Source organism: Struthio camelus, chromosome 1 (assembly GCF_040807025.1).
Source record: "Struthio camelus isolate bStrCam1 chromosome 1, bStrCam1.hap1, whole genome shotgun sequence".
Lineage (NCBI taxonomy): Eukaryota > Metazoa > Chordata > Aves > Struthioniformes > Struthionidae > Struthio > Struthio camelus.
The window spans coordinates 34,782,040-34,795,034 of NC_090942.1; the positions used below are offsets into that span (position 1 = coordinate 34,782,040).

A 12,995-nucleotide genomic window follows, 5' to 3' on the forward strand; every position below is an offset into this window, starting at 1 on the left:
GGAGTTAGAACAGTTCCTCTTAGATTCGATCTTGCTGGATCTCTTTCCGAAAATCCCTCTGGCAACCCGACTAGAGTTTAAGAATCATTAACAAACCGTTATACCCCTGTGCCTTCAGTATTCTTCCCAAAGAGAGGTATGAAACATTTTCAGTTGTACCCATTAGTTTTTACCCACCATCTTTCTCCCCTTTGGTGTTTGTTTACTATAAAACAAAGTATCAATATGCTCTGTTGACAAAAATTATTATTTTGAAATGATATTTTATCTTGATTTTGCAGTAGTAGGAGTTTTATCTGAAAGCCTGAGCTTGGAATTTTGTGTGATTATAAGGAAATGTTATCATCCAGTTAATATCTAGGCATTGTATTTGGTAGGAAATCTTTGAAAACATGAACCTTAAACCCTGAATGCACTAAAAGAAACTTAAGTATATTGTCTTCCTTAATTTGGTATTCCTGAGCCAACTACATGACTTGATGGGAACAGCAATACCACTATGCTTGAAACGCTAAAGGCCTCCAATATTATGATTCTTTAATAGAGACAAATTAGTGATGATCTCTATTTTCTGAACAATTAGTCCCAAAAGTTCCGTGTTCAGGGAATAGGAACATGCTTCCTTTTTGTATTTCTCTTTCAGCACTGAGAATACCCTGAGCAATCCTGATAACAGTTTAAGAATAATTGTTATTTCTCTGTTTTCTGAAAACATAGTACATTCCATTTGTGCCATTTTAATGGACATTTTTACATTTCTCTTATGATTTTAGCTTTATAAAAGCTATTTGTCTGAAATGTTATTAAAGAAGAAAATCTGACACAAGATAGTTGATTGACGTTTTAAAAGCCAAATATTTCTTATTCAGAATATCAAGTAAGGTTTATGGGATTTGAAAGAAGTCTGGAGAGTTTCCCATGTTGAGTTGGGACCAGTACTGACAGAAGCTTCCACATGCAACCTTTACTCCAGAAGGCAGATCAAAGTAATATTTTTAAAGGGGTTGGCTAAGACTATGATCACGCTTGAGCCTCAAGTGCAGAATCGGCCTGTAAATGCGGTGAGCCATTGCTTAATAGAAAGATTTTAAAATTGTTAATGGCTTATTTTCTCAGTGTGGTTGTAGCTTCAATTCACAGTGGTAATTGAAAACAATAATAACATTGCTCAGAAATTTGGCGAAGGACAAGGAACTGAGCAGAAAATTCATTTAGTTATATAATCCCATTGTATAATAAAGAAGATATTGTAAAGAGCTGTGGGAAGGTGTGTCAGAAGTGTTTCATGAATTTCTGCAGTTTTTATGTTAGCAGTTTTCATTTTCTATTTACTGTTTCTAGAAACTATGAGAAACTTGCTTTGTGCAGAATTGTTCTCATTCTTATTTGGAGTGAAAATCCAGCAAGATACTTAGCTGGGTTTGCTATGAAAGCAGAACAGGAAAGACCAAGTAAAGCAAGTGTAAAGCTTCCGTTTCTTCTTATAAAGCTGTAGCTTCATTATGCCAGTCACTGTACAGAAGTGAAAGTGGATTGAAACTGCTCTGATTTGTCAGTATATCACAGATCTGAATCAGCTTGCAGCAAGGTGTCAGATTTTCCTTTAATCAGGCTCTGTCCTCTGGCAAGAGGAAGCAGGTCCTACTACAGGTATTACTACCCAGAGTAGTCTCATAGGGAACTCCCACGTTCTGATGGTTGTCCAATGGCTTACGTTCTGGGTGAGAGAAAGTGGTGAAAGGCAGAGGATGAACATCTAAGCTTGGAATTGCATCCTTCATTTTAATTGATGCATTCATTTGGATAAAACAGATCCTGCATGAACCACAGAGTGAACACACCAGCAGAGATTTTGAAAGATATTCTGATGCCTATGAATTTGTTGCACGTCTCTTATACATTAGCTCATCAAATATAATTAAAAAATACTAGTGGACAAGGGACAGGCAGGTGAAGAGACACTAAGTGGCGCCTTTGTTGTCATTGATGAACACCAGCTTTTTTTCTGAAAAGCAAGAACTTCAAAACTACGATTGTCAGAGAAGCAAATGATGACCTTTTGACACATGAAAACACAGAGAAGCCAGGAAAAGTTGCACTGACAGTTTACACTCAGTTTGTGAGCCTCTGTCCTTAAGGGTGTCATGATAGGAATGCAAATGATGCCACTGCCCAAGAGTTAACAGTTACTAGCCCGTGCAGAATGCTGTCTGCATCTGTTAGCACATGAATACATGTCTTACTGAGAAAGTTGTTAGATGGAAATGTTGAAAGAAGATAGCCATGAACTTTAAATCTGATCAGTCAGCCTTTCTCTGGTGAGTATGTCTTGCATGAGGTTCCTCCATGTCTTGGGAATTGACAGTCTTTAAATGCATGCCTAGGCTGGTAGTTTGCTCCACAGAAGTAACTCTAGAGTTACAGTACTATCTAGGTTCTGCAAGACTGCAGTTCACTGAGATGAAGTTTTGTCATGCAAGTTGAAGAGTGTGATCTTAAAGGCTCTATCTTTAAAAATTTAAGCTTTCTGTTTACAAAGTTCATAAGAACTTTCTTTAGAGACAGAGGTACTGTTTGTGGGCATAGCAGGAATTGTTGGCAATCTGGCCAGAACAGCTCAGCATCTGTGTCATTTCTAAGCCAAATCAAATCAGATTTTTCCCAGATTTTCATTACTGCTGTTAGTGAGCTTGCTAAAATGTATGTCCTTTATAAGACCCATCAACTGAACTTGTCATCCGTAAATTCAATATTTTTCTTAGATTAAGAGTTAGCCTCAGAGAATGATTCACACCTTAATTGCTGTGTGCCACCATTTGAAGGATAGTTTCATATATGCCAAAGCAGAGGCTCCTGTGGTTGTGTGACGTTAACTGTTGGGAGCCAGGAACCTGTACATTCCTGTAGATGCATGGAGAAATGCTCACATTCCTGCCGCGTTCCAAAATGTTATGGGTCCCACCCTACCTTAAATACCACTACCTGCATTTTGCCTAAAAACCTAGCAGTTAGATAGCTAACCTGGAAAATGAGAGAGCTGGGTTCCAGGCCCTCTCCGCATGAACACATCTTGAGCCTTCTCTTTTTTCCATCAAGGTAGCAAAGGTTATCTGTATGCTAATAGCAGTCTATATAGCAAGGTATACAAGATTCAGAGGCTGAGTAAAAGAGGACAGATTATGAGGGAGTACAGTTCTGAAAAGGAGAGTGTCCTGCTGGCTGATTCTTACCCTCGGCACTTGGTGTGCATTTTGTAATAAAGTCGATGGATAAAACCTATAATATTGGTTAACCTATAGGCCTGGGAAATCAGAGACTAAAAAGGGGGACTCCCACTAGACTGCTTTAAACAGAAACCTACTGTGCAAAAGGAAACACTGCTTCTTTTTTGTTGTCCCCTGGAGAACTCTGCATTTTTAATTTCAAAAATACAGAAACACCTCCTGCGGAGACCTAAATCAAGCACCTAGCCAAGTACACCTCTATCTAGTATTTTTTTTTGACTGATTCTGCTCACCTTCCTGCTGAGTGTAGCGGTGAATTGGATCACCCTTTTGTGATACAACTTGTCCTTTGTCCGTCCTTACTCCCTCCGGGACCAGTGTAAGGAACTTGGATTTTCTCAGGTTGTTTGTCTGAATCAGCCCAAGTTTCTTGTGAGGCCAAGAGCCCAAGTTTCAGTCACAGGATGTGTGAATATGGCCCTTTGCATCTGCTGAGCCCTCACCTCTTAAGAGCCATCACCTATTTCATTAACTGAATTAATGAAACTGGTGAGAAACACTAAGCAATGCAGAAAACTTGGTTGGGATTCATGTTAGCAGACTTTCAACATCAGCAGCATAAACGTCTGTGTCTGAGCAGGTCCTGTTCTAGAGTGAAGAGCAATAAGTACATCTTTACAATTGATATAATCTACTTTAGGCGTCTTTCTGAAATTACTTGCACCCCAGAAATGCCTGTTTCTTTTCACTCACTATAGAAGGAATCTATGTGGGTTTAGATGTGTATGCAATAAGTGTACAAAACATTAAATGGCGTGACTTCTACTTCCCTCCTTTTAACAAAACCCACGAAGCTCCCTAGAGAAATAAATAAAACTCTCCTGTAATGTTAGGCTATAGATGTAACTGAGCTGAACGCCTGAAATAAATAAAAATCCTGGCGTGGCTTTATGCCTGACATTTTGTCTGTAATACGTGACCTTACCCAGGCCTCTGCTTATGCATTTGTAATGCTAACAAGGAAGTAGTAAAGGAAGAAAAAAAAAATCTCATGAAATATGGTGTCAGTAGTTCTATAAACAGCAAGTGCTTGCTGCATGGCAACTAGTATATTTTATTGCAGATGTTCAGTGAGTTGTGTGCACAGTAGGGACTTGAAAAATGGTAGGAAATGAGCTGGCATGGCTTAGAAGTTTCTGGTGAAGCCCTACTTTAAGTGTACAATTGTTCCTAAACAAATTATTTCCATTTATGAAATGTCAAAGAATTTCCAATAAAAACAAATTATTCTGGGTTTTTTTTCCCAAAAAATATATTCAGGAATTATTTGTGCTGCTATTGAACCAGAAAACATAATTTCCAGAATAGTCTGAATAGATCTACAATAATTGCAGGCGAGATTCTTCCCTAAAATAACGGCAGGCGAGAGTCCTCCCTAACCTGCAATTTGGTACCTAAAGAACTTTTTCCTCACAAATTGATTGTGGGCTAGACACTGGATGTGTGGAGCATTATGTCCTAACTCTTTTTGGAAAATGCAAAGGAAGTACTGACAGGGGTGACTGTCTAGAATTCTAAAGTTGAGCCTAAAACGTGTATATTTTTATTGAGTGGTTATCCCTGCATGGATTGTGACAATGGCAGAAACTGCTAAGATAATATTAAAGAAATCACCCAAATCAGAATATGCTGGCTAAAAAGTAAGAGGCTCTCTGCTCCTTAGTAGGTGAAGAAATAAATGTGAATGGATCAGTAAAGATAGCTATAACTAATATGGGCATCGCTGTGTTTGTACAGAAGAGGCCTTTGGTTTTGGTGGAAAGTCAGTTGTAGTACTGTGCAAGTGTGGATCAGGAGAGTAATTCTCACGCAGCATATTTTGTAAGAGCAACACTCTGGAAACTTTTCATTGATAATAGATATGCAAATACAGAAAATAATATTAGTGGCTGCTGCAGAAGCAACAAAAGTGAACCATAATACTTTTTTTTAATCATCCATATTGGTCACTTAATTGTGATAGCAAATTACTGTTGTTTTTCAGGATTTACCTGTCGTTAAAATGATGGAAGATAAAAACAAAGTGCTAGCTCTGATTAAACTGAGAAAACAAAGAGTAGATTGAAGAGGCCATGTTTTGTCTCTGTGATTGCTGTTGCTTTGAAAATGGAAATGTAAGAGGAATTTCTTAAAATTAAATTGAAGGGGAGGTAATGTAACAGCAGCTTGACTGTTTTCAGAATAGCAGTGGAACTACATTAGGAATATTGGAAAATTTAAAAAACAGAGTAAAAATACTTTGAAGTCTGCCAGTGTATTTGCAGTTGACAAAGAGTAAGCCTGAAAAATGTCATCCCCCTCATAGATCAGTAAGTGTGAGTATAAATATTAGTTTTCAAATATTTGCTCATTTTGTGTATTCCAAAATGCAGCAGAATGGATTAAAGTAAATCAGCAATTATTTCTGAGGGCTATGTAACAAAGTTATTGACCCTTTTGTTCATCTTCCAAAAGAATTTCATAATTGGAGGAAACATTTCATATCAGCAGTGTGTAAGCCGTGGAGATGTTGAGGTACGTCCCATGAAAGATAGTTTTCTCCCCAACATCCAGCTGAAAGAAGCTTAAGAGCTATTTCCATCTAAGTTCCTTTTGTACATCAAGTGAACAGTTCTGCAATTTCTAAATATTTCGAAGAAGATGAAGACAAAACGATGGCTGGAAGCTTTTAGTGACTGAATACTAAGTGTTTCTCTGATTTTGTGTATGTTTACCATGAGGTAATAGCTCACTTGAAGAGTAAGTTGCAATAAAGAATTGATGTATAATTACTGGGCCATCTTATACGTAGCGCTTACCTAAACACATGTAGCCTCAAAGCAAACCAGATGGAACTAGGCACATGCACTCAGCGGTCCTCATTAGATCTCACTGCCTTCGTGTGTTGACCTCAGCAAACATCGTTAATTTAACAAACAACATTAATTTAACCTCTAATACTTGAGTCATATATGTGACAGTGATAGAAATGTGTAGTTTAGAGAAAAATATATAATAAGCTAAAATAAAAATATATAATATGCTAAAGATAAACGCTGCTGTTCTAAAACATTGCTTAGAATATACTGTTGACAGTTCTTTCGCTGCAAGCAGGGTGGCCATCCTACCTATTTTTTGTTTGTTATTATTAATTTTGCCAGACGCAAGGTTCCTCAAGCTGCTCTGTTTCTCAGCAATAGTCCCATGAAGTCTTGTCTTCTTGGTTAAGTAGCTGTGAATAAACAACTTCCTTACTGATATGAGATGCAGTTCTGCTGTCCGTTAGACCTTGCACTTCAGAATTCACGACAGAATCAAAACGTATACAAGATTTCAGAGATCACCATATGGCTTGTAGTTCCAGACTCTTCCTGTAGATCATGACTTCTTCTATATTCTGTCCAATTCTGGAGGGTTGCTGTCATCCTACTTTAATGATTTATCAAAGCAGGAATATAGCAGTGAAAATCCTCCACTGAATTTTGGTCTGTACTTAATGAATGTAGCAGACTTTTGCATGGAGTATGTTGCATCCTAAGAGAGATTGTCCAGAGCCCGTTTCTCTTTCAAGATGCAGTTTCTGCAATTGCTTATATGGAGAAGTGTAACTCTGAAGCTATTCCATGCGCTTCTATACTTTTAAGTTTCTAAAATACAATTTGGCAGAGGAAAACAGCTTGGCCAGCAGGCCATGTCACATTATTTTTCCAGGAATTACCAGTTTGTGCTCTGAAAACCACAGCGTAGTTCCTATTAATGAAGAATTTGGATGATATTTTTGAAGGCATGGCCACAGTATTAGGAGGTCATTTTCTTCTTTTTTAAGAAAGTTGCACTTGAGGTTAGTTTATTAGTAGAAAAGGCAGTTAGGCTTACCTGAAAGTCCCATTGCATGTATTGCCTCTGCTGGGAAGGTGTGTGTGACTTATCCTGTTGCATTATTTGACATGACTGTCTAGATAGGAAAGACCTAAGGTGTGTGCTGAGCATCTTGGGCAGCGTGCTTTAGGAGCAATATAGGGAAGGAATAGGGGAGTCTTGGGGTATCTTATTGTTGCTTTTGAAAGTTTTCATAATTTCACTTTCTGCACATGTTCTCTGTGTAAATTACTTGAACTGAACATGATTTTGAGTCCTGGGTTCTTCCGTTTATATGATATGATATCATTTTTCAAATGATTGTAGTATATATCATGTCAGAAAGAACCGTTTATTTTTCTGTAATAAAAATTGTGAATCATAATATTTTGTCCCAGGTCTAATGATAAAATTCCTTTAGAAAGGCATTGTAAGTTATCTTCATGGCTAATATAAAGTGAATAATATGAATATTTAATAGTTATTTCTATATTTTGCAAAGTGAAATATAAGGTTCCATGACATATTACAAGGCATACTAATTTACTTTTTTAATGAAAATATTTTGCTGTGCCTTTTGTAACCTAAAAAGTCAGTCAGTGTGTGTTTTGCAGTTTCATTTGTGCACTTTCATACAGTGTAGCTATTATTGTCATGAGATGCTAAATATGAAAAAGTATTCAGTCATTACAAGAAGCCGTTCCTTTCTGAATTGAATCAGTGTAACTAATCAATTGAATTATAATATTGCATTTCATAGTTCTCTAAGAAAAAAATACATTACTTAATTATTTTGTAAGTGGCTTTCCCCATTTTATCTTGATTAAATAAGATGCATGCATAGAATTACTGAGGTAAGCAATTATTTTCCATTCCTGAATATCAGCAATGTTTTCAGATATGACCCTATAAAACAGAGAGAAAATGTTTACTGGCCAGTAATTGCATTGTGAGACGAGAGAGACCCACACAGACACACACCTTTATATTAAATTGTGCAAATTAAATTAAAGTTAACAATTTATTTGTTTTTCTAAAAACATCATTCTAACAGCAGCAATGAGGTTTTGATGTTCCTATCCAAACATTATTTGCGCTGTGACAGTGTTGAGTACTTTTCTCCCATAAGCCACTTTCCACAATGACTGTCCTTGACCAAACCAGAAAATGAATTTGATTTCTCTAATGCAAAAGGTAATTGGATTTTTCTTTATGGAATGCATCCCTTTAATGATTCTCTCTGCTTCAGCCAATTTAGCTGCAACTGACCTGACATTGATCTGGCCATATGACTTTAAATAAATGCCAAAGCTAAGAGATGAAAGACCAACTGTCTGCTGTCAGAAAGAACATTTCCTGCCTCATCTTGCCATTTTCCCCAGAAAATGTCTCCTTCTTGAATGTCATTCTTATGAAGCACACTAATAATTGGTCACAGAGCAGCGGATTGCATCCTTCTACCGACTATAATAAGTATTTCCCAGAAAGCTCCCAGAGAAAATATTTTGAAAACTGAATAAAACCTTACAAATAATTGTTCTTCTTTCCAAATATTTATTGCTACATAGGCTCTTCCTAAGAGAATAAGTATTACTAAAGTAGTGAATTATATCTTTACAGAAGTCTTATTTATCATTAAATATTTATCAAAATATGTATTTGGCTAATTGGGGTCATTAAAATAAAAAATATCATAGCATGCTGATCTGAGAAAGGAATTACCTACAGAAAACAATTAGTAAAGGTGGTGTTTCAGGACATAATATGTTCTTTCTTCAGGCTAGGGATAATGGAATCATAAAACCACAGAATATGTATTTCTGTTTATAGTGCATATATGCTTTAAATATTCATTTGGACCCAGTCCTGGAAGCTACTGTGCTGAGCTCTTTTAACTCCAGATGGGCTAGGAACCAAAATTTAGAAGTTGAATTTGCGTTTTTACTTTAATCAGGGGTTGTATGTTCCTTTTGGACATTCTGTTAAATGTCTTTGATTGAAGGTAGCAGCTCATATTCTGGATGATAAACCAGATTTTTAAAAATCTGTATATCAAAATAAATATAGTGGAAAATAAAAATAAGAAATCTTCAATTTGAAGTTAATGGAAACAAGCTCCTTCCTTCTGAAATCTTATTAAGAATTATTCTCATATTAATCAAAAAAATTAATAATTTTCCACTGTGTACTGATTACCGATGAGAGATAGTAAGAATTTGTTTTACTTACTAATATTCTGTAGCAAGTACTCTCCTCTGTTTCCTTTATTTGTTCTGTCATTTCTTACTCTGTAAGTATATGTATACATAAATTTTCCACTCTTCTGGATCTTTTGCACAACAGAATTGATGCGTTTGCTGTAATGTAACTTTATTTGCTTTATAGTACAATTAACCTGAAATAAAAGGATATGAAGATGTAGTTTCCCGAAGGTGCAGGGGACTGAGGGGTATTCACCTTCTTCATTTAGTTCAGAGTCATTATTCATTTTCTTGTGTGATATCCAGAAATAGCGCATGCATTTAGGTAGGATAGGAGTTTAGATAAGAATTATGAAAATGGGTTTAAGTATTTCATATTTTTAAATATTGTGCAAGATTTTTGGGGGACTTTAGTCCCGAGTGCATTTTTCTTTCTGATACCAGGAATCAAAAGAAGATTATAGATGGCATATAGTGCATAATTCACAGGGTTGCGTTGCCTGGAATGCAATTCAGATTTCCAGAGTTAAAAATCTGTTGATGCTGCTGCTCTCAGTGAAGCAGCCAGGAAAGCCACACCTATGTCAGCTTCATAGCTGTATGTGCAAGTAGTCCATGTACTGTTTTTCCCTAAGTTTCCTTTCTTCTTGTCAAGTAGTTTGTTCACTTAGATTAGTTCCTCTCTTCTTGTCTTTGGCTGTCCACAAGTGTTGTTTCTCAAGGAATTGTGTGCATTTCTAGGGGATAGAATATCATTTCTAGAGGATAGACTATGTAGGCCAATATACTTTACGCTGATTGTAAGTACATTGGAGAGATTATTTTTATGTGGTCTAATTATTATTAGTTAGTTCTTGCCTTCGTGACACCAGTTGAACAGTATATATTATTTTTGTCTTTCTCTGTAGGTCACTGATATGATGCTTCAGGACAAACCCTACCCAGACTGGGGAAAGTCTGCCAGAGCTTTCTGGAAGAAAGGAAACATTAGGATCATTTTATTCTGGTAAGAAAATAGTAAAATCTAATTATTGCAAATGATCCTTGTGTAGAACATCCAAAAATATGTCTTCTAATTCTCTGTGACAAGAAGAGATATAAAGGGAATGCATGCTGAGAAAAGAAAAATGGAAAAAAATGAAACTTTGTCTAACACAAAATCACACAGTAAAAATCGATATATAAAAATCGATATTGAACCATTTAGAATCCAAAGATTTGAGGTAAAAATCTAATTTTAAAATTGAGTTAACCTGTTTCTTTTATTCTGTCCTTGTAACTGTTTATAATAGAGTTGCAAAATTTTTGCCATATGTGATAATATTTAGATGTCCAATTGTCAGATCCTGTAATTAAGGTAAGTAGATATGTAAATGTCCTTTGTGAGCTTAAAACTAATGATAATAACTCTTTAATCTGAATGGCATTGCAAATGGTGAGTCAGCCCTTATATTATCAATACAAATATTAAAAAGCAGATTAAATCAATGCAAAATTGCTATCCTGAATGTATCCTGTACTAGCTAAGTTCAGACCAAGTGGAACAATTAAAACAACATAAATTATGACAGGAAAAAAAGGAAAATAGAAAGTGTATAATGTCTGAAGACCCTATAGCTAAAGATGAAAGAGGTTACAAAGATAATTTTCAAATACGTTACAAACAGAAAACTTAGGAAAATATCAGCAGACCTGCTGTTGGGTAAAGAATGTAGAGAGAAATGTAGAAGGACATGTTACAGAGAAGTTGAAAGATTTATTTGCATGTATTCTGCTACAGAATATGCTAAGAGATATCTATGCTTTTTAAATAATAAGAATTAGGTATTATATTAAATTAAGAGTCACAGAATCACAGAATCGTTTAGGTTGGAAGGGACCTCCGCACATCATCTAGTCCAACCTCCCTGCTCAAGCGGGGTCCTCTAGAGAATATTGCCCAGGATCACATCCAGACGGGTTTTGAATATCTCCAGGGAAGGAGACTCCACTACCTCTCTGGACAACCTGTTCCAGTGCTCTGTCACCCTCACAGGAAAGAAGTTTTTTCTCAGGTTTAGGTGGAACTTCCTGTGGTTCAGTTCCTGCCCGTTGCCTCTTGTCCTGTCACTGGGCACCACGGAGAAGAGACTGGCCTCATCCTCTTGACACTCCCCCTTCAGATACTTGTACACGTTGATCAGATCCCCTCTCAGTCTTCTCTTCTCCAGGCTGAACAGGCCCAGCTCTCGCAGCCTTTCCTCATAGCAGAGAGGCTCCAGTCCCCTCATCATCTCTGTAGCCGTCCGCTGGACTCTCTCCAGTAGCGCCATGTCTCTCTTGTACTGGGGAGCCCAGAACTGGACACAGTACCCCAGCTGAGGCCTCCCCAGGGCTGAGGAGAGGGGCAGGATCACCTCCCTCCACCTGCTGGCAACACTCTGCCTCATGCACCCCAGGAGACCATGGGCCTTCTTGGCCACAAGGGCACACTGCTGGCTCATGCTTCACTTGTTGCCCACCAGCACTCCCAGGGCCTTCTCGGCAGAGCTGCTTTCCAGCAGGTCAGCCCCCAGCCTGTATTGGTGCATGGGGTTATTCCTCCCTAGGTGCAGGACCCTGAGCTTGCCTTTGTGGAACTTCAGGAGGTTCCTCTCCGCCCAGCTCTCCAGCCTGTCCAGGTCCCTCTGGATGGCAGCACAGCCTTCTGGTGTGTCAGACACTCCTCCCAGTTTCGCATCATCAGCAAACTTGCTGAGGGTGCACTCTGTGCCTTCCTCCAGGTCACTGATGAATAAGTTCAACAAGACGGGACCCAGGACTGACCCCTGGGGGACACCACTAGCTACAGGCCTCCATCTTGACTCTGCACCACTGACCACAACCCTCTGAGCTCGGCCATCCAGCCACTTCTCAATCCACCTCTCCGTCCACTCATCCAACCCACACTTCCTGAGATTCCCTAGGAGGACGTGATGGGAGACAGTGTCAAAAGCCTCGCTGAAGTCCAGGGAGACAACATGCACTGCTCTGCCCTCATCTACCCAGCCAGTCATTCCATCAGAGAAGGCTCTCAGGTTGGTCAAGCGTGATTCCCCTTTGGTGAATGCATGCTGACTACTCCTGATCGCCTTCTTATCCTCCAGATGCTTAGGATCTCCAGGATGAGCTGTTCCCTCACCTTTCCAGGGATGGAGGTGAGGCTGACAGGCCTGGAGTTCCCTGGCTCCTCCTTGTGGCCCTTTTGGAAGACTGGAGTGACATTGGCTTTCTTCCAGTCCTCAGGCACCTCTCCTGATTGCCATGACCTTTCCAAGATGGTGGAGAGTGGCCTAGCAATAACATCCGCCAGCTCCCTCAGCACTCGTGGATGCATCCCATCGAGGCCCATGGATTTGTGGGTGTCAGGTTTGCACAAATGATCTCTAACCTGATCCTCCTCGACCAAGGGAGAGTCTTCCTTTCCCCAGACTTCCTCTCTTGTCCCCAGGGTCTGGGAGTCCTGAGGGCTGGCCTTAGCAATGAAGACTGAAGCAAAGGCAGCATTCAGCAACTCTGCCTTCTCTGTATCCTTCGTTGCCAGGGCACCCACCCCATTCAGCAGCGGGCCCACGTTCTCCCTAGTCTTCCTTTTGCTATTGATGTATTTGAAGAAGCCCTTCTGGTTGTCCTTGCTATGCCTTGCCAGATTTAA

The 12,995-nt window shown here is 38.6% G+C and overlaps 1 protein-coding gene across 4 annotated transcripts in view; it reads left to right on the plus strand.

Annotated features, from left to right (window-relative positions):
• TMEM117 (transmembrane protein 117) overlaps positions 1-12,995 on the plus strand; it is a 240,055-nt gene that overhangs the window by 152,518 nt on the left and 74,542 nt on the right. For all 4 annotated transcript variants that reach the window (XM_068933809.1, XM_068933817.1, XM_068933813.1 and 1 more), the window contains one exon: positions 10,231-10,328. In XM_068933809.1, coding sequence (XP_068789910.1) covers positions 10,231-10,328 — 98 coding nt within the window. The remainder of the gene's footprint in view (positions 1-10,230; positions 10,329-12,995) is intronic.